At 36.3% G+C, this 22,722-nt stretch overlaps 1 protein-coding gene across 2 annotated transcripts in view; it reads right to left on the bottom strand.

The window, feature by feature from the left end:
- Positions 1-6,766: 6,766 nt before the first annotated feature.
- Positions 6,767-22,722, bottom strand: part of NRIP1 (nuclear receptor interacting protein 1) — a 49,083-nt gene continuing 33,127 nt past the window's right edge. For both annotated transcript variants that reach the window (XM_019467754.2, XM_019467755.2), the window contains exon 2: positions 6,767-14,069. In XM_019467754.2, the coding sequence (XP_019323299.1) occupies positions 10,255-13,722 (3,468 nt within the window). In that variant the 5' untranslated portion in view covers positions 13,723-14,069 and the 3' untranslated portion in view covers positions 6,767-10,254. The remainder of the gene's footprint in view (positions 14,070-22,722) is intronic.

The raw sequence follows: 22,722 nt of genomic DNA, 5'->3' as shown, positions 1-22,722 counted from the left end.
GTTAATAATGTATCAATATTATCTCATCAGTTGTAAAAATGTGCCACACTAATGCAAGGTGTTAATAATAAGGGAAACTGAGTGGGGGAGTGGCGGTATGGTGGTTTGGGGAAATGTCTGTACTTTCTGCTCAATTCTGTAAACCTGAAACTGCTCAAAAAAACTAAGTAAAAAAAGAAAAAAAAGAAAAGTTAAGAATAATTTTACTGATTTAAATTCCAAAGAGCCATTTGAACTATTACGAATTGAATATGTAAGTGATGGCAGGTTGTTGTCGCATTGAGGTTGGTGTGGTGGGTTCAACTGTGCAACATTTGATGGGCAAGAAGTGATGAAACTAAAAGTTATCCTGGTGGGATATGAAAAAAAAAAAGTGATTCTTAATGAAATATGAATAGATTTAGGCGAACTATGGTTAATGAGAGTGAGGAAAAAAGAGTCTTTCAAAACAGGATGTGCCAGAAATGTGCCATCTTATGGATAGAAATAATGCTGCAGCACAATGTTGCTCAAGCAGGTGACCATGGCTTTGAATGCATTTATTTAGTCATTAGAATTTAGTCATTAGATATAAGGTACGTAGGAAGGATCCATTTTGAAAATGGAAGCATAAGGAGCTCTACAAACCCACTCCCCAGCAAAACAACATCACCAAAGACATTTTTTTTAATTACTCTGAAAATTTTCCTAAGGGCATAGAGCAAGTGAAGAAGACATTTACGCAGGAAAATCTCTGTTAAATCTTGGTAAGAACAGTGAGAGTCTATGACATTTGAGCTATGGCCTGCTCCTTTTCCTCTGCCGCAGTTTAATGGAAACTCCACTCAAGGTGGGTGTGGCTGAGAAGATGAGGATCCCTCTCCCCAGCTCCTAGTTAAAGGTTTACTTCCTTGGAAGGGCCAGGCCACCAGCATTTCTCGTCTTCTGCAAAGCTCTGTGTTTCAACAGCTAAATGTCAGGTGAATACCAAAAGTCAAGGGCTGTCTTCCTCTACCCAGATTCCACTCTAAGGGCAGACAGTCTGCCCTCAGTGTGGCAGGCCAGGAATGGTTGGCTTTGGTTGCCCCAATCCTGGCTTGATCGGGTTAGAGGTTTCTCACCAGAAATGGCGAACTGAGAAGACTAGAAGCTATCATCTCCACCCAGCACCCTGCTTATAAATCTGGAGTGTTAACTGAGAGAAGCAAGCCACTACCTCTGCTCTAGCAATGGAACAATGGCTCAGAAATTTTGCCTAGGGGAGGAGGCAAGCCATAAGGACAGAGAGTTCTGAAAGTCTCCATTTAGAATAGAGTTGAGGAAGTTCAAACCTAATGTGCTCTTGAAAATAATGAGGATTTTGGTGGTAAGCAATTGATGGGTGGCTAGTAGCTCCATGAGAACAGGAAGCTAAACCATAGGCCAGCTATTTACCAGAGAGAATCAGGGAAAGAGACTGTAGAAGAGCCCTCCTGGGAACAGAACAAATCTCAAAGACTGGCCTCAAAAACTACTCTTGCAAAAGGACCCAAATTTAATTAGATCAGACAATGGAGCTATTTATGCCTCAGGGCATTGTCAAAAACAATAGAGCAAGGATCAGGCAATTAGTGGAGCCTAACAGCTGGGTGTGACACCAAAAGAAATAGACAGTTTAACAGATCAGGGAAAAAGACAGTCAAAGAGAGAGCCTGCCACAGCCGTCATCCTAGGGTGCCTGTGTTGAAAGAAATTAAAGCCGAGCAATGTATGAAAACATTCCATGTTCATGGATTGGATGGATTGATCTTGTTAAAATAACAATACTCCCAAAACTGATCTATACATTCAATACAATCCCCATCGAAATCCCACCAGTCATTTTTGCAGAAATTGTTAGTCTTATTCTAAAATTTGAATATATAAATTTACGAAACCAACAATAGCCAAAACAGTCTTGAAAAAAGAAGAACAAATCTGGAGAACTCACACTTTCTGGTTTCAAAAATGACTACAAATCTACAGTAATCAGGATGGTGCGGTACTGGCATAGAATAATCATGTAAATCAATGGAATAGAATTGAGAGTCCAGAAATCAACCCACACATTTACAGTCAATAAACTTTATACTGTCTGAGTGCATGTGTGGCAATATCGAAACCAAATTTTTGTTAGTTTTGCGTTTTCTTTCTGAAGAGTGACTAAAACAACAAAGAGCATAGCACGGTTATTCATAACAGCTAAAAATGAAAATAACTCAAATATCCATTAACTGGTAAGTTGCTAAGTAAAGTGTGGCATGCATACCATGGGAAATTATTCAGCAATAAAAAAAATATCTAAGTGCTGATACATGCTACAACATGGACAAACCTTGGAAATACTAAGTGAAAGAAGCCATTCACAAAAGATCATATATGATTCCATTTATATGAAATGTCCAGACTATATGAATCTACAGAGACAGAAACTAGATTAGTGGTTATCAAAGACAATAGGAAAAAGTGCAATTTCTTTTGGGAGTGAGGAAAATGTTCCTAGAGATTATAGTGACTCTATGAATATACTAAAAATCATTGAAATCATTGAATTATATACTTTATATGGGGGGAATTATATCTCCATAAATCTATTATATTTTAAACAGAGGGCGACGAGAGAGAGATTGAGAAAGGGATCTGATACATAGGACGCTCTGGCCTGTAATCCTGCTTGAGTGAGTTTGCTTGGTGATGATCAGAAGCAGCTTCTAAGTACCTTAGGATCCCACTCACCTACTGGCATCAAGGTCATCATTATTTTGGAAAGTTGCACTTTGACTATTCCAAGACCCTTGGCTTCTCAGAACCTTCCTCAGACTACTATCATTTACAACTTGGAGCAAAAGAGAGTCCTGGACTATAACTTTAGTGTGCTCACTTCATCTTTAATACTAGTTTGCTTTTCCGGAAGGCCATTTGGACATGTAAGAAGCACGATTTCAACTAAGACCTTATTTCTTCTCTTGGGGCCGGGGACAGGAAGTGTAGTTTTTCTGAATAAAATGCGATAATTAAAAATTAAAATGTTTATTACATTAATTTTACATAAGACAGTAAGGAAATTACATCTTTCTGCCCAGTTCCACACATATGAAATGAGCTTCTGCTTTTACATCAATTTAACACATCTTTACTCAGCACCTAACTAATTACTGAATGTTTTACTTTTCTTTTTTTTTTTTTTTTTTTTTTTTTAACGTTTTTTTATTTATTTTTGGAACAGAGAGAGATAGAGCATGAACGGGGGAGGGGCAGAGAGAGAGGGAGACACAGAATCGGAAACAGGCTCCAGGCTCCGAGCCATCAGCACAGAGCCTGACGCGGGGCTCGAACTCACGGACCGCGAGATCGTGACCTGGCTGAAGTCGGACGCTTAACCGACTGCGCCACCCAGGCGCCCCTGAATGTTTTACTTTTCTAATAACTCTTAGAACCTGGCCATTTGGTCTTATAGCTAAGCGCCATCAAAGTCCTCTGATGAATGAATATTCATTCTAGTGCACTAGTTCGTATGTGGCACTGGTTTTTTTGCATTTCTACACCACACGGACCCAGATGTCCTTTAGAATCTAAAATAGCTTAATGTTAATTCCAGCTCCTACCCTGGTTGAAGGTCTTATCATCAAGGAGTTACTTGTGCCACACTTATCAAGACAGCATGTTCTGCCTGAGTTTGGTTTTGGATAGTTCAGACAAAGGTAGCCCTCTGGAACATAAACATGTTCATGATTCTCAGGAGAGGCCATGAATTCTTGCCCAAGGCCTATCTCAGCACCATGGTGTTTGAAGAGTTGACAGTTTCTTTGCTAAAAGGCAAGACTTCTAAGATGCTCACGGCTATTTGTAGGAAAATATGGTACAACAGGTAATTAGACTTTTACTGGCAAAACCCCCAAAGTTTCCATTCTCCTTTCAAGGACCAGTTCCTCTTATCAGGAATTTCATAGCAGAACAAATTTCTGTAGATTAGAGAAGGGAGAAGGGAGGATGCCTGGGTTGGACCACAGAGATCACTAGCTCTAGGGCTAGGGGAGGCTGGCCAGTTCTTCAGGGAAATGGACGTGTTCCTACCACATAAATGACTTTGTTCATGTCCCAGACCAGTGAGGGGAGGAAGCCTTTCGTTTTTTGTGTGTGAAGAGATCACCTTCTGTTCATTTTCCGACTGGGCATAATTTATTAACTGCCATCTATTAGGATTTGGACTTGCCACTGAATGTAAAATTTAGAAGACACACTTCTTGACTTTAGAAGGAATACAAGGTAAGTTGTTAACTACTCTAATGAGTGCAATAAAAGAGGTCTACACAAAGCATTATGGGATTATGGAGGGCTGAACACTCTGCCCTAAAGGAATCACAGAAGAGCTTCCTTCAGCAGGTAACTATTTATTATGTTTTAAAGACAAATATAAGTTTACAAGGTTGGGATTGGGAACGAGAGGGAAAGGAAGGAAGTATTTTAGGCAGACAATGTTATATGATTGAAGGCATTGATGCCAAGAAGGTGGATGTGCTCAGGAAATAGTGAATTATTCTTGGGAAGGTATGGACATTGGAATGTTTGGTGATGGTGGGCAGGAAGGTGTTAGGTGGTAGGACAATGAGCTAAAAGTGTGAAAATGCAGGCAGAGCCAGAAGTCAGAGAGCACACTACTAGATGTAGCAAGGCTAGCTGGCACATCCAATGGGGTGCAAACAGTCTTACAAGGATTTGCAGCTTGCTTATGAAAAGATGAGCTATAATGGCTGCCACAGGCAACCCGTTCAGTCGCAGGAGAAAGGGGTGGTTTTCTAATTATAAGAAAGTCATCTTACTATTTTATCTTTATATTACCATTTCATATTAATTAGCTAAGGGAAAATTCAATCTCATACGGTGGACTGACATTTTGGCTCTCCTTTGTGGTCCTGCTGGTGGTTTTCAAAACTATAGGCTATGACATCCACACGTTAGGCCACTTCCTTTCCAGAAGTGATTCCACAGGTGAATGCTCTATCAGCAAAAATGAGTAAAACACAGTCCACATGAATTTTTCTCAAAGTTTAGAGCACCTACCAATGAAGCTTGGTAAAAGCAAAGATTGGAGGACAGAATTTGTCTAAGTATTTGTGTCAACAAAATGCTATAAAAAGACTGCTTGGAATGGCTCAAAAATCCTCTTCCTCTGACTGCAGAAGTACACTATTTTAAAATTCGGGTTTTTTATATTTCCTGTTAGCTACTCAAAGACGACATCTTATGTGCAGCAGCATTTCCCCAGGGCTGACATTTATAAGATTTGAATTTTATTTCCAATTATTCCGCTACAACTCAAAAGAGTACATTAATTCTGGTTTTTCAAAACTTACCCATAACATGGCATCTTTAAAATGTTGTAAATAGTCCTGGACCATTTAGAGAAATGTAGAAAGAAGATAATGCTAAATAATACCAATAGATTCCTCCACCAACCCTACAAGGTGCCGGTGTCAGATACTCCTCTAAGTTTCATGGAATAAACAAAAAGTGACATGCTTAATAACAAATATTTAAAACCCATTTTTAATAACCAAATAGGTCACAGTTTAGAGATACCAGTAGTAGAAAAAACTTTGATTATTAAAGACTCTCCACATTTAAATCACTGGCACTATCTTGTAGTCAAGACCTCACTGGTTCTCTTCTTAAAAATCCCTTGAGGTGCCTGGCTGGCTCAGTCAGAAGAATATGCAACTCTTGATCTCGGGGTAATGGGTTCAAGCCTCACATTGGGCTTAGAGACTATGTAAATAAATAAATAGGTAAACTTAAAAAAAATCCCTTACTAGGCAATTACTCTGTGCACCTGTTATGTATTTTCACAATATAAATCAATAGATCAAACAAAACATGGTTGCACATCTCTGACTCTAAAGGTGTGGTGTCTGTATGTTGTAGCAAAGTGTTAACTTTTTCAGTATTTTAATAATGTAGAAGAGTTGAATGTATTTCTGCTACTCGGTTATGTTTTAGACAAGGTTTATAAACCTGTTAGGAGAGTACCTGCAAAATTTTCACTATTGTAATAGACTTATTTTAGTGACAGAAAATATAAACTCATTTTGGGAAAATGCCTTCTTCCTAAATTATCATTAATAACATATTTGTAAAATAAAAGTTCCCAGGCTGTCAGTTCACAAAAATTGTTTTTTTTCCGTAAAAAAAATTGGTCTCTATTATTTATTACATATGTATTTCACTTATCATTGTCAATTGCTCATTACCTATACATATATATATATATATATATATATATATATATATATATATATATGGATGCATGTGTACACACATATACATTCACTTTTGGAATGTGACTGAAGACCATTTTAATTTTAAAATAAACATAACACTCATTGAAAACTGGATAAAAACCTTCTAATAAAATCTTAATTTAAAACAAATATTCATCAAGTCTTTATTTTTTAACATTGTACAAATTCGTTCTCCCTTTTAAAATCTACAGTGCTCATTCAGTTATACACCAAATAACAGAATTGAGGACAGGTAGGCTGACTATCTTTCTGAGAGATGCTTTAATTGTTCTGCTTCTAGATACACTAAGTTGCTGGCCACCTTCTTCTTCGCCGCACCCCTCCCCCCACCCCCCACCCCCGCCTTAATTTTTCTGAGAAGGGCAAAGCATCCTTGAAGACTTGCTATTTTCATAACCAGAGACTTTTATATTTATGGAAAACCTAAACACCAGAGAAAGCCCACAAAATAACAGTCATTTCAAACCAAAGACAATGCATTTTTTCTCATTTATTCAAATTCACTGCAGGAAGTAAACACTAAAAGATTAAAAAACAAAACAAAAAATTCACACTGCAGTATGTACAGTTTCATGACATCACATGAAGAAATTAAATTTCTAATAAAAATGACAAATTATATTACTGAGCAGATTGCATCAAAATTGGTTGTGTAAACCCCAGAATTCATATCATGAATGGTAATGTGCCTGTATTCCAGTATACTGGAACACTCTTGGTATAATGTTACATTTCCAATGGGATTAAAAAATTCATGAAAGTAGTTGTCTGAACTCTTTATGTTGAAAAGTGGTTGACTTGATTTTAAAAAGTTTTAAGACCCTTGGATTCAAAGCACATTCTTTCACAAAGCTTAAACCACAGAAGTCATGTCCGGAAATGGACTACTGTCCTGTTGGGACGGACATCTGATCTGACTTGTTAAGACATTTTGCCAAATGCACAGACGCACAGGGTCCCCCATGCACTTTTCATGCAGCAGGTAATCACAACTTAAATAAAGGGTTTATTCTATACATTTGTCCAGACTTGCAACTGTATACACACATGCACAATTTTTAAGCCTGTCTGATTATATTTACACTTATACATGGAATATACAGAAACCAAAGAGATTAAAAGGCTTTTCTGTTGCATTAGAACAATACAAAATATGTATTTTTCATTAAGGAAATCACTATTTACATCACCTTTAAAAACTGATTTTAACATCTTCATGTAACAAGTCAATATATATATATATACATATTATATATATATATATATATATATAAAATATATATTCTCACCAGTTTACTCTTCTGTAAGATGTACCAGAGAATAAACAGGTAATGCTACCTTACTGATGCCAATGAGAGCTGTAGTACCCTTTCACAAATGACTTCATTAAGAAGAAATTGTCTAGATATCTAAAATAGTCCTTGAAAACGTGTGTATGTGCATCCTTATATCTACATATGCATAAACAAAGTGGATATGGATGTATGCCCTTTCTCACCACTCTTCTTTAAAATCACCCTAAACTCAAATTGGGGACATTCTCCAGTACATCAGAACATCATTCTTGTGGTCATGTTTACCTACGTATTATATACCCTCATCCCTTTAACTGTTAATAATGATAACAAAACCAACCAACCAAAGAAACAAACAAAAATGTAGCAATGCTGGCCCTTGATGTCCTTTTCCTTGACCTAAATTTCACTCCTTTGTAAAAGCCTCTTTTCCCCTAATCAAAAGGGAATACCAACAATTTTTCTAACCTACCTCTAAGGCTCCAGACTTTTCATAATGGCAGGAAAAAAATGACTTGCTTAAAAGCTCATTTATATTGTCACAAGATTGTCACAGAGTAAATATGGGATGGAGTAGAATATATTCACTGGCCAGTGGAATTTCCATTTCAGAATAAGCATATGCCTTCATCTCTCCATGATGTAGCATAATATTCACTCTTGACTACTGTTTTATAATATATCCAGTACCTATTTACAAATCATTTTGAGAAAAAATAATCACTTAGGGTTTTGGATCATATTAGGAAATAACGCCCATTTTTAATATAAAAATCTTAGAAACAACTTCAAGTAGAACAACTTCAAATAGATATCCTTCTAATTAATAGTTGATTATGTAATGATTTTTTGATAGGTCAGTTGCAAACCTGGTTCACTTTTAAAAACAAAAATATCTAGTGAATGAATGGTGGACTGTAAAAACTGCACTTAAACATATGGATTCGTTTCAAGATCAAAACCCCATGTGGCTCAATAGTAAGTTCTTCCAAGATAACACCCGTGTTTACTTTTAATTACTATTTTAAAATAATAGATCCAATGGAGTGGTTGTGTACAACTCCTGTCACGCCATGCCTTTTCTACTTTTCTGTTAGTCAATCTGAGTTTAGTGCCATTCGTGGGTTTGAAGTAAGTATTTTCACCTTTGTCAGCAATGTTCTTAGGACAATGATTTTAATAGAAATTAAGGATGTATTCAGGAGAAGTGTCCAAACCATCCTGGAATCACCTGAGTTTGGTAAGTGGCCCTGTTATTCCATCCCTAAGGCTAATTAAGTAGATGTTACTCATTAGAACACATAAATAATCACAGATTTTCCTGAGATGTTGAGCCAGATATGAAAGTTGTCCCCTCCACCCAATTTTTTTTTGTCATAAAAAGTATTCTGAACCCGATTTCCAAAGACATAACGGTTATATATGAACTACAATATTGCAAATTTTGGGTTGATGTATAACTGTACTGGGGAAAATATAGGCATCAAATAGGGTTTTTTTTTTTTTTTTTGGTTTTTTGTTTTTTTTACAATCCTGTGTTCTGAGAAAAGTCATAAGCAATGGTTCTCAAACTTCAACATGCAGAAGAAACATCTGGGGAGTGTGTTAAGATGCAGATGGGAGATTCCCAGGTCCACTTAGCACAGATTGCTGTTCTGTAGATCTGAGATGCCGTCTAGGAATCTGCATTTTAAAACAAGTGCTCCAGATGATTCGAATGCAGGTGGTCTGAGTCCAGCTTTTAAGAAACCCTGGTCATAAGACTCACAGGTACCACAGAAATGGTGAGAAGTAAGTTTTACAAGAGATGGTGAAAATTGTCCAAAGAAAAGCCATTTTGCTTCTGTTAAAAACAACTTCTTAAATATTCAACTATTCAGGAAACCACCTGAAGATAAATGTTAACTTCCTAATTCTGTAAAAGGAGGAATATTAATTTAGTAAAGTAGTTAAAATACAAAAATGGAAATCTGCCTTTTTTTTTTTGTTTTTAAGGATCTATCAAACTTCCATCAGTTGTAATCAATTTTTACTAAGTAGTACAAGGTTTAAAGAATTAGGTATTGAAAAGGACTGGGGTGGGGTAGACACATTGGGAACCACAAAACCCCTTCCAAGAGTTAAAAATAATTTTTTTTTAGCAAAAGTGAAAAATGTAAGCATATTTTTTCTATTTTATTTTTGAATCGGATAATGAGAAGTGAATTAGGTTTTTTTATTCAATAATTAACATTTAAAGAGTTATTTAACAATTTGGACTTAAAAACACATGTGTTATGTAGACTGACTTCTGCAAAGCAAAATAAAGTACCCTAATAAAGGCAGTAAAATGCATTAATCCACTATGGATGGAGATTTACATTTTCATTTATGCCTATTATTTGTGATTATAAAAGAATTTCATTCATAGGCTACTCACAGTTGTTGTCTGATGCATACAGAGTGTTAAACAACCAATTGCTAGTTCAGTAGTTTCCTCATGGCATCTAACGTAAAGCAAAAAGTAGTATGCATATTTAAACATCACCAGTAACCAATACTTTTCAAAATGAAAAAAGTTTCAATTATACCATGCTTTTCTCAAATCATGCTCTTATTTATACAGATCTCAAGTTCACACTAATTAGTTTTAAAAAGATCCAAAGCTGGATGGCAGGTACATTTTATTCTGATTCTTTTTTTATTGTTAGCACGTTTCCCAGAAGTCCATAAACTTCTCCATTTGCGCTGTGTGGGCGAGAGGCATTACTTCCCATATGGCTATTGTAAGGGCTTCTGAGATTAAAGAAAGAAGCTTTAGTTTCTGCAGCAGGAAGTAACTCTTCTTTGATTGTAACCTGTGAGACGCTTTCAGCAGATGAGGGCTCCCTCCAAATGTCCTTGTCCTGTGTTTCTCGACTGGTAACAGAACTGCCTCCCTTCTGAAGCATGTAATACAGTATTGGGTTAGTTTTGGTCAGTCTGGGACAGTCTTTTTCATACTCATTCTTATCTGCATCTGTGATAACCCACTTAATGGGTCCCTTCTCACTGGTCATGGAACACCCATTCGAAAGCCCAGATTCTGGTCTAGACCCTGCACAGCCCATGTGCTCGGGAAAAGAAGGGCTCATGGGAGTTTTTACTCCCCCTGGGTATGGAAATGTCCTGCTATCCATGCAACTGCTCGGCTGAGGGGAGCTGTACATCAGTCCATTTAAAGAAGAAATGCTGAATTCAGGCTTGCTGTTGGTCACAGTATTTTTGTGTCCTTTCTTTTTACTCTCGACAACAGAGTTACTCCTGTGCTGGGACAAATCTCTTACACAGTTTTCTGAGAGAAGCAGCTGTTTCAGAACATTGAAGCTTTTGCTCTCTCTGGCCCAACTCCTATGTTCACCATCGCTGGCTGAACCATGGCTGGCAGGATATTTAAATTCAAGATCACTTTTGTTAAATTTCAGCTCTTGCTGGTTAAGCAAGGACCCATACAACACTTCTGAAGCACTGTGACTGTTTGCAGCATCGACTATATTATTTTTCATCTTTTTAAACGGATTTTCTAAAGGCTCCGTGTAAAGCTTCCTTTTCTTAGGAACCACGCAAAGATTCTTTGATTCTAGAAGTGTCAGTTCACTATTTCTGTGACTATTGTCCAGATCATCTGCCAGGTAACTCTCTTGGTTCTGTCTTAGCAATCGACTTAACAGACCATTCTTTGAGAAAGAAAAATCCTGAGGTGAAACGGGCTCCGATTTAAAGTCCTCGGGCACTGGTAAGGCAGCTGTGCTTCTCTGCACGGGAGGAGCCATACCTAAGAACGGGGCACCCTTGGCGTCGTGGCTCAAGTGCACATTTGTATTATGAATATGTAAGTCATCGCAAGGCTCAGATTTTATTTTTACCATCAGTATTTGTTCATTTAAAGCTCTATCTGTGTGTTCCTGAGTGCTTTCATCTCTTAAAGGAATTTTCTCTTTCTTTTCACTCTTCCCTTTGTTGGGGTTTCCCAGGAGCAACTGGAGGACAGTGCGCCTTTCAAGCAGATTTTCTATTTCAGAACCAGAAAGTCCTGATTCGGGACCTGTTGCTGGACTGCTAAATGCCTTATTTTCTTCAACCGCATTTGTTTTATTTGAGAGCAGAGGACTATTTAATCTGTCAACCATGCCTACAGGTTTATCTGTGTTTACACTTAGCAGCTGCTTACTAGGTCTCTGCTCGTCTCCTGCTGCGGAAGACTGCATTCCACACTGAGCTAAATTTTGTAACAGTTTACTGGCACTGAAAGTTGCAGAGTTTTGTGCACCTTCATTTTGGACTGGTTTCTCTCCTTGCGATTCTTTGCTTTTCGTAAGGTCCATCAAGTGGTTAGATGCAGTATTTGCTGGCTTTTCAGGTTGAGAGCTGCAGGCATATGGTGGGGAGTTCCATTTGATGACCAGAGAGTGTTGGGAAAGGTTGATGGGAGACTCTGCTTTTGAGGATCCCAGTAATGGAGGAGTGCTCACTGGGGTAGTCCTGTTTGTACTGGGGCTTTCTATTACAGAAGTCCTCGTGTAATTCTGTGAACCGAACTTCATCACATCACTGTGTACTTCCTGAGGACTGCTGTTTCTTTCGACGCTTTCTTCATTCTTATGGCCAAGGAGCAATTGAAGAAGTGTTACTTTCTGGTGCGAATTTAGCTTGGAATTCTTTGAGGTATCTTGATCTTCTTTGAGATCGACACTGGGGACTTTGGGATCCCAAGTGTTTAGCAAGGACTGAGTTAAATTATCTAGAGAAACAGGCTGGTCGGGTTCTGGTTTCTCAATTCGATGTTTGCAGGACAAGTCTATGGGAACACAGTTGGAATAAGAACTTTCATCGCCACTGCTATCATCTGTAAAACTAGGATTGTTATCTGAGTACTCATCAATGGTTGTAGGTGTACTGCTATCCTCAAAAATGCTTCCTCTCTCACTATGATTATGTCCGTTCATTGGCTTTGGTATGGTCTGGCTTTTAAGAAGATGTAAAAGCAAACTATTACTAGCAGCTTGTTTTATACTGTTTCTTTCCAGTGAGTTCTTATAGCCTGCATTTTTGGGGGAAGAGGGAACACCCACTGGATTCTGAAACGTGGCATTCTTGCTAGCCATTAGTTTGCTTGATGATGTTCTTGCCTGACCATTGAGATGGCTTGACATTCCTTTTGAGAGCTGGAAACTGCCAACATCCTTCTGGCCATTTTCCTGCAATCTGGCCATCGCAGCAAGTCTCTCACTCGCCGCCTGACTGGCGTTTTGTGTTTTTAAAGCATGTTCTCGAGAATACTGCTGCAAATGGGCTTCACTCGAAAGGAGTAATGCTAACTGGCTGCAAGCAACACTAGGTTTGGGGGAAGTGGCAGGACTAGCCCTTTTTTCCACCATGCTTGCAACCGCCTGCAATCTTGCAGCACACGACAAGGGTTCGCTCATGACCTTTGTCCCACTTTGTCCAACACGATGCGGTGACTCTGGGAACCGATCTCTGATGAGGTTCTTAGTTACGTCAGGAAGACTGGTATCAGGCTTTTGATCTTTAGCTTTACTTTTCTTCAACAAAGTTTTTAAGTGACTTGACGCAACACCGTAGCACCTTAAATCTTTTTCCACTTTTAAGGAGTCATGACTGAGGGCATATCCTTGCTCCTTGAGGCTCTGCCTAATTTGTTGCGACAGAGCAACGGTCTGCAGCCTAGAGCTGAATGACTGAAGCAAAGAGGCCAGTAATGTGCTATCTTGTTTGCCTTTAGGCACATTGTCAACCATGCCAGCTAGCAAAGCTTCCTTCTTTACGTTTAAATTTACGATGGAATCAGACAGCCTCTTCCGCTTCGCTGCGTTCCAGTCCTCAGAAGACTGCAAGAGCCTGGCTTTTTTGAGATGCAACATGCCAGATCCCTGATGTGAATGTGTATTGAGAACGGGCCCATTACTTTGACAGGTGGGAAATGCACTGCCAGAAATGTTAAAGTTCTGATCGTCTTCATTATGCCCAGCAGACTTTTTGTCAACGGCAGTCCCTGATCCCTCTGCTGCCTGATGCATTAGTAATCCTTCTAGGTAAGTTAAAACAATAGAATCCTGGTGCACATCAGAGCCAAGCTCTTCTCCATGAGTCATGTTCAATAGAAGTGTTCACAAGGGCTTGGTTTCTAGTCACGCTGAAGAATGGTTTTCTGTGGGGGAGTGAGATGTAACTTTAATAAGTGGGCGTCAGTTTATCACCTTCCATGGTAATTAGACAGAGATGCACTGTTTCACTCCAACCAGGATTTCTTTTGGCAATGACAAGAAAAAAAGCAGGCAAACTCCAAAGCAGTAGGACCACAGAGCAGATCAACTCCTAAGCAAGAAGCAGCAGAAGAATTCCTTAATACGTAGGTCTACAGAAGCAAGCAGACAGACTCCTTAGTGAATGCACTGCTCCTTCTTCATCTTGCTTCCAATTAAATGCAAATATCAGTGCTCTAAAAAATAAATAAATACATAAAAAAGTTAGGAAGGGACAGAGCTAGAATTATGCTATGATACCTATAAGCAAAACAATCAAATATGTGTAAGTTTCTGCATATATGTGTGTGTGTACAAAAACATAATACACATACATATGTATGAGTTACAGTCACTTCTTTAGTAATATATTTTGCCATTCCTATTAGATCGGAAATCTCCACTGGAAAGCCTATAAATTAATCCATATTGTTAAAATGATCAAATCAATTAGAGAAAGCACTTAGGTGTTACAGGACTGTCTTCCGAAGAGCACAAAGTTTCTGAATTTTCATGAGCACTTTTCTGCAAAGTAATATGAAGCTAAGTCTCTTTTATAGTAAGGGAGCCAGAATTTGCTCTCTGACGTGCCTGGGAGCTTATGAAGGAACAAAAGCAGCAGTCCAGGAGAAAACAAGAAAAGAGACAAACATGACATGAACCCCTCTGATAAGCTGGATGTGGAGGTGAGGACTGAAGAGAGATGCACTTCTGACATCATCCTTGAAACATCACACATTCCACAAGTGATCTGTAGATCTTCTGTTTTCAAAGAAATGGAAGCACTAACAAATACAAGTATTTTGTGGGCCTATGCAAACTATGACAGTCTTAGTCATATTCATAAACATTTAAGTGTAATCACAAACTTATTCACCCGTAATTTTTACCATGACTTATTAAAAACAGAAGAGATGGATTCTCTAGATGCTCATCAAGTGTATCCGAGGTTTAATGTTTGTTTTGAAATCTTTACTCATTTGCTTTATGTAGAAATTTTAATGTGAGGTCCATTCTGAGCACAGGCAGAACATAGGTTGTGGGTGAACCTGTAACTCCCAAGTTCCTAGGATGTTCCTAATATAAAGTACTTTTCTCCCCACGCATGCTATCTCTTTTTGTGTGGCTTTGCTATTACTGAGTATAAATAAATTAAAATACTGTATGTGATTTGACACAATTTTGTAAGATTTTAAAATAAAAATCATTAATTTAGAAAAACGTGTTAAGGTACTTGTACCTACTTTTAGTTTAGAAAATGTGGTTACTCTAAGATGTATAAGTATAACTATGTGTATACAATAGGCTATCACAGCATCCTGTTGAAAAATGGGCAGGAAATGAATTTAGAATAGATTTGAAGGGAAGATAATTGACTTCTTCCAGAAAATTCTAAGTCAACGTGGTTGTTTTTCATTAATTTCTTTGGAAAGAAATTCTACAAATAGCACCATTACATGAAACGGTGAGGAAAGAACTTCTTAGAGAAACCTGCTTTTTAATAAGATGACTCTGTAAATGAAAGATTGTATTTCCTATGACACTGCTTCAGGCGGCACTCAGCCACAACACCTACCATCATTCTAGCAAAAAATGAAATGCTGAAGAAATTAGGAACTCTGAGACTACTTAAGGCCTGAATTCACTCAGACTCTGCTATTAAAAACTCTTCAGGGAATCCAGTGAGCCAAATCTCTTCAGAAAACTTCCTTTTCTTTCCTTTCAATAACTGAAGCAGGAGAAATCGTTACATTTTATTAATATTTAAGTCAATTTATAAATAACAAAGCAAGAACGAAGAGATAATAAAAAACAAATCCATTATAATTTTAAATAAGAATTTACACATAGCCAACCCATTCTTAATTCCGTATCTTCCTGGTTTTGAAAGACAACATATCCATATGGGCAACTGACAGCTTGTTAACTGTCATGCATGAACTTGGAAATATCTTGTAAACATCAATTCCAGATTGCAAATACATGTCTAAGAGGCGGGCGTTATCACTTCTGGGTCTGCTCTCTGTACCTGTATAAATCAAAATGTGTTACTTTGGAAAACTTCGGTAGCTCATAATTATGCTGAAGAGAGGACAGACATCTTCCTTGTTCCATAAACTGCAAAATATGTATTTTATTTTTAGATTTTCTAATGCCAATTACAACGATTAATCAATGGATTATCTCATTTCCACGTCATCTATTTTCTTCTAATCTCTTTTCTTACATACCAGCCTTCAATAACTGTCCACTTATGAACCATTTCAAATAAATTTTGGTGTGCCAACATGGTAAGAGAAGAAAGAGTACTGCCATGCATCCTTTGAGCAAAACAGGGCAGTTGAGGTTCTTGTCACGAAATACTGAGTGATGAAGTCCTTCTTATTGAATAGCTGAGTAGACGGAAGTAGCCTATTTCCTTTTTGTCTTTAGAAATATACTGCTATGGGAACAATGTGAGGTGACAGATGTATTAACTAACTTTACTATGATAATCATTTTGCAATATATGTGCATATCAAATCATCATGTTGTACACCTTAAACCTTCACAATGTTACATGTCAATTATGTTTCAATAAACCTGGGAAAATGAGAACCATACTGTTGAACTATATTGTTCACTCATCAATTCTTGAGTCTGAGAAAATTCATTTAGGATTTTGTCCTCTGAAGACAACAGTCCGTGATGTTGCCTGTGCACTCAATGTCACCATCATCATTCATGTCTAGAGTACAACTATCATTCTCTTTGCAGCCATCCTCTGATTCATCTAATTGAAGCATCTTCCTATGCCAACTTTCTTCTCTTTCACATTATAGATGGGAAGGAAAAATACTGAATTCTCTATTGTGTTTCCTAAAAACTTAAAACAGAAGAAGAAGACTACAAAGACAGTGTCTCCAGACTTTTCTTCTGAAACATTCATGAGAAATGATACAGAATTAATGGGCTATGCAATAAGGAAACTGAAGATGATACAGGGATGACTTATTTCATTATTGCATCATCCTTCTAGGCACTTCTATTATTTTCCCTTGGCTTATTATTTAGTCTTTATTTGGCACAAGTGGAAATAATGAATCAATTCTCAAGATCAGAAAATGGAAAAATATACATAGATATAGGAAAATTAAGATCACTAAAGTTCCAATAATGTATCTTTGATTTATAAAAGGTTCTATTAGACATATATAGTAATAGCAATATAACACTGTTCTTTCCTATTAAAAATACATTCATTAAAACTTTAAGAACAAATAAAAGTCATATAATCCTTGCTACTACTTAGAAATATTAAAAAAAAAAAAAAGCTTCAAAATCTAAAACCAGATTTGTGGTGCCTAGGTGGCTCAGTGGGTTAAGCATCTGACTCTTGATTTCAGCTCAGGTAATAATCTCATGGTTTGTGGGTTCGAGTCCCATGATAGGCTCTGCGCTGACACCGTGGAGCCTGCTGATTCTATCTCCCTCTCTCTCTCTCTGCCCCTCCCTGCTTGCTATTTCTTTCTCTCAAAAAAATAAATAAAACATTAAAAAAAAACAACTAAAAAACTAATATTACATGTTTCAAAGAATGCTGCCTGAGAGTATATCAAGGATTAATGTATTTCATGGCAATTTAATAAAATTCATGTAAAACTACTTCACAATGTTAAAATTATAAACTGAATCTTCCTTTTATTAATTTAAAATTGTTTGTAAGAATAAAAACCTTTTAAATTTCATAAAATTGACTTTTCACTGCTCTAACTAGCCTACAGTTAAAAAAAATTGCTAGATTTAAAAAAACAGTAAAATCAAACTAAACTGTGAAAGAATTCCATGGAATCTTGACCATATGCACAGATTTGGAGAAAGATCCAAGCTTCAACACACAGACTAGTTTATTTAAATATCTAGTAAAATGCTTGAATTCAGAGAGTATTTTTTAAAAGCTACATTTTTAAGTACCTGAAAAATATGAAATTATGTTGAAGTCTAACTTTTTTTATTTAGAGTTTTAATCAATAAGATAGTTGTAAATAATTTGCACATTAACCATTCCCAAATGGGTATCATATTGATCTTTGAGGAAGTTAAACTAATTTCATTGAAATGTGTTTTGTACTTTCTATTTGGAAATGGCTTATTAAGCAAAGGGAAAATCTGAATTTTTAACCACTTTTGAAAATGGCAAAATAAAATTTTATTTGGATAAATGAAGGATGAATCTAATAGAATTCTTATATGTGGGACTACTTTTGGTTGACAACACATAAATAATGAGAAAGGTCTTCCTCCAGCTGTTTTTAAGGAAAGGATACAGTATCTTACTTGTCATTAAACTCTCCATTAAAAACACATTTCAATGACTAAACATCCATGAAGTTACTTTGTATGGTGGTTAAATTATGTCTAGTGAACAGAACACTTCATGACTTCCAATTGTTTCTGTGAAATCTCTTCTAATTTATTTTGCATTAGCAAGTAATACCAGTTTGCTGAATTTAAAGGTATTTCTCCAATGCCACTTTAATAAGCATTTCAATTTTTGGCTCTGGTTCCTCAAAATGTAAAATTAACTGAAAGTCTACTTATCCGTGACATTCAAGAATAACTCCTATTGGATAACGTTACCAAAATTCCACTGTAGATTATTTTAGGGATGCTTTTTATACAAAAGGCTAAGAAAAATATTAAGATGTTTCACTGAGGATTAGAAGAAAAATATCGAAGTTTTAAGAAGATTCCAAAGTCCTAATTATTGAACCTTTTATTAATACAAACTGAGGTAAATAATTCAGAAAATTCTTGGTGTTCTCTAAGGTGAGTCCTTGAAAAAAAGTTTTAAAAGTTGAAAGGAAACAAAATCCAAGAAAAATTTATCAGGAGGATGTAACACCAAACATTTTATCCAAATGTGTAAGATTAGGCTTTCCAAACCAGTGGCCTATGAAAAGTTCTAATACATAGCACTCAACACTTACTTTCACAGAACAAGAAAGAAAAAGTAACATTTCAGATAAGGGTTCTGGAGCTTCTTTAAAAAGTCAAGATTACAGTGAATCCCCTATTATAAACTGAAAGTTATTTTTTAACCAAGTCAACAAAACTGTAACTGAAAAAGGAAATACTACCAATACCGATACCACAGAAATGAAAATGATCATAAGAGGTTACTATGAACAACTATACTCCCAACAAACTTGACAACCTATAAGAAATGGAAATATTCCTAGAAACATACAACTTCCAAAGACTGAATCAGGAAAAAAATAGAAAATCTGAATAGACCAATTACTAGTACGGCAATCAAATTAGTGCTAAAATATCTCCCAATGAAGAAAAGCCCAGGACCAGAATTTCACGGAACATTTGAAAAATTAACACCAATCCTTATCAAACCCTTCCAAAAAGTCAAAGATGAGGGAACACTGCCAAACTCATTTTATGAGGTCAGCATTACCCTGATACCAAAACCAGAAAAAGGTCACTACCAGACAAACAAACAAAAAAAGACTACAATGATGAATTATATATGATGAGTATAGATACAAAAATTTTCAGTAAGATACTAGTAAACCAAATTCGGCAGCATATTAAAAGAATCATTCACCATGATCAAATGGGACTAATCCCAGAGATGCATGGGTGGTTCAACACCAGCAAATCAATCAATGTGATACATCACATTAATGGAATGAAATTATCATGACCATCTCACTGGATGCAGAAAAAGCATTTGACAAAATTCAACATCTACTCGTTAAAAATAGGCATAGAAGAAACATCTCAACATAGTAAAGGCCATTATATGACAAACCCACAGCTAACAGCACACTCAATGGTGAAAAGTTAAAAGTTTTTGCTTTGAGATCAGGAGCAAGGCAAAGATGTCCAATCTCACCACTCCTATTAAAATGGTATTAGTCCTAGGTAGAGCAATTAGGCAAGAAAAAGAAATAAAAGGTGTCAGAATTAGAAAGGAAGAAGTAAAAACTTCCTCTATTTATAATGATTTTATACATAGAAAACCCTAAAGATTCAACCAAGCAAAAAACTGTTAGATGTAATCAATAAGTTCAGTAAAAATTGCAAGATACAAAATTAACCGACAAAAATCAGCAGCATTTCTATACACTAGCAATGAATTTTCTGAAAAAGAAATCGATCCTATTTATAATAGCGTCACAAACAAAATAGTTAGAAATAAATTTAACTAAGGAAGTGAATGATCTCTCCTCTGAAAACTGCAAGACACTCATGAAAGAAAAGGAAGAAGACACAAATAAATGGAAAGGTATCCTGTGTTCACGGACTGGAACAATTAATACTGCTAAAATGTCAACGCTACCAAAAGCCGTCAACTTAATGCCATTCCTATCAAGATTCCAATGGAATTTTTTCATAGAAGAATGAAAAACACTCTTAAAATTTATATGAAACCACAAAAGATACCAAATAGTAAAATATATATACATATATATATATATATATATATATATATATATACACATATATACACACACACACATATATATATATCTCCTAGGAAAGTAGAATAAAGCAGGAAGCATCACACTTTTTGATTTCAACCTATACTATAAAGCTACACTCATCAAAATAGCTTGTATTAGCATAAAAACAAACAGGCCAATGGGACAGAAGAAAGAACCCCAAAATAAACTGAAGCATATACGATCAACTAATATTTTGACAACGGAGCCAAAAATACTGAATGGAGAAAAGACAGCCTTTTCAATTAATGGTATGGGGATAATTGGATAACATGTAAAAGAATAAACTGGACTCATATATTTTACTACTCCCCAAAATTAACTCAAAATGTATTAGACTTAAATATATGATCTGAAATCATGAAATTCCTCGAAGAAAACATAGGAATAAAGCTCCCTGATGTGGGTCTTGGTAATGAGTTTTGGGATACAACACCTAGCAATAAAATAAAGCACAAACAATAAAATAAAAAATAAGTATACTACATCAAACTAAAAAGCTTCTGCACAGCAAAATAAATCATTGACAGAGTGAAAAGACAACTGATGGAATGGGAAAAGATATTTACAAGCCATATATCTGATAAGGGTTAATAACCAAAAAATATAAAGAACTCATACAACTTAATAGCAAAAACGGCAAATAAATCATTTTTAAAAAGGGCAAAGGACCTGAAGTGACATTTCTCCACAGAAGATATACAGAGAGCCAACAGGTATGTGAAAATATGCTCAGTATCAGTAGTCATTAGGGAAATGCAAATTAAAATTACAATGGGCTATCACCTCATGCCTGTTAGAATGACCACCATCAAAGGACAAGACATAGCAAATGCTAATGTGGATGCAGAGAAAAAAAGTCCTTGTGCACTTTTGGTGGGATTTAAACTGGTACAGCCACTATGGAAAACAGTATGGAGGATCCTCAAAAATTAAAAATAGACCAATCATACGATTTGGCAATTGTACTGCTGAGAATATATCCAAAGCCAATGAAAATACTAATTTGAAAATATATCTGCATCCCCTTATTCCTAGCAGTATTATTAACAAAAGCCAAGACATGGAAATAAGCTAAGTGTCCATGGATGGATGAATGAACAAAGTAGCTGTGAAACACACACACACACACACACACACACACACACACACACACACACAAATACACATGACGGCATATCATTCAGCCATTAAAAAACAAGGAAATCTTACCATTTGTGACAACATAGATGGCCTTTGAGGCATTATGTGCCTCATATGTGCCTAAGTGAAATAATAAGTCAGACAGAGAAAGGCAGATACCATATACGGTATCACTTATATGGAAAATCCAAAACAAAAACAAAACAAAACAGCAAACTCAAAGAGATCACACTTACCGCTTATCATTACCAGAGGCAGAGAGTTGCGGGGAGGGGAGATGGGAGGAAGGTGGTCAAAAGATACAGACTTCCTGTTCTAAGATAAATAAGTCCTTGAGATGTAACACACAGCATGATGACTAGAGCTAGCACTGCTGTATGATATATAGGAAAGTTGTTAAGAGAGTAAATCCTAAGAGTTCTCATAATGAGTTTTTTTTCCTTTTTTTAAAAAATTGTATTTATATGAGAAGATGGAAGTCAGCTAAATGTATGGTAGTATTCATTTCACAATATGTGAAAATCAAGTCACTGTGCTGTAAAATTACAGTGACATATGTCAACTACTTCTCAAGCTGGAAAAACAAAAGAATTCTAAGTATTTGTAAACATTTGAAAAATGGAGTTATTGTGTCTAAAAAAATTATAAATATCATTTGCTATTCTTTTGATTATCATAACTATTGTTTTATTCCACTTTACAATTGTCTTACATATAGGGGCATCTGGGTGTCTCAGTCGGTTAAAGCGCCCAACTTCGGCTCAGGTCAGTATCTCACTTGCGTTGGTGAATTTGAGCACTGCGTCGGGCTCTGTACTGACCGCTCGGAGCCTGGAGCCTGCTTTGAGTTCTGTGTCTCCCTCTCTCTCTGCCCCTCCCTTGATCACACTCTGTCTCTCTCTCTCTCAAAAATAAACATTAAAAAAAATTAAAAAATAAATAAATAAAACTGTCTTATATATAAATGGAAACTAGTTATTAAATTTAGATTTAGTTTCAGTAACTCAGTCTAAAAAACTGATCACCACCGCAACAGAAGCAGAATAAATGACAGAAAAGGGAAAAAAGAAAAGTTGGTTTTTGAAAAAAATTTAAGGAAAAAAAACCACATTCAATTGTTGTCATTTCAAGCAGGGAATAATAAGGACATGATAAGAAAGGACGACTGAAATTTATTAGAATGCATTTCTAATCTATTGAGAAAAAA

Source organism: Panthera pardus, unplaced genomic scaffold (genome assembly GCF_024362965.1).
Source record: "Panthera pardus isolate Hobbes unplaced genomic scaffold, ASM2436296v1 HiC_scaffold_16, whole genome shotgun sequence".
In the NCBI taxonomy this organism is placed as follows: Eukaryota; Metazoa; Chordata; class Mammalia; order Carnivora; family Felidae; genus Panthera; species Panthera pardus.
This window is presented reverse-complemented; position numbering and strand designations above follow the sequence as displayed.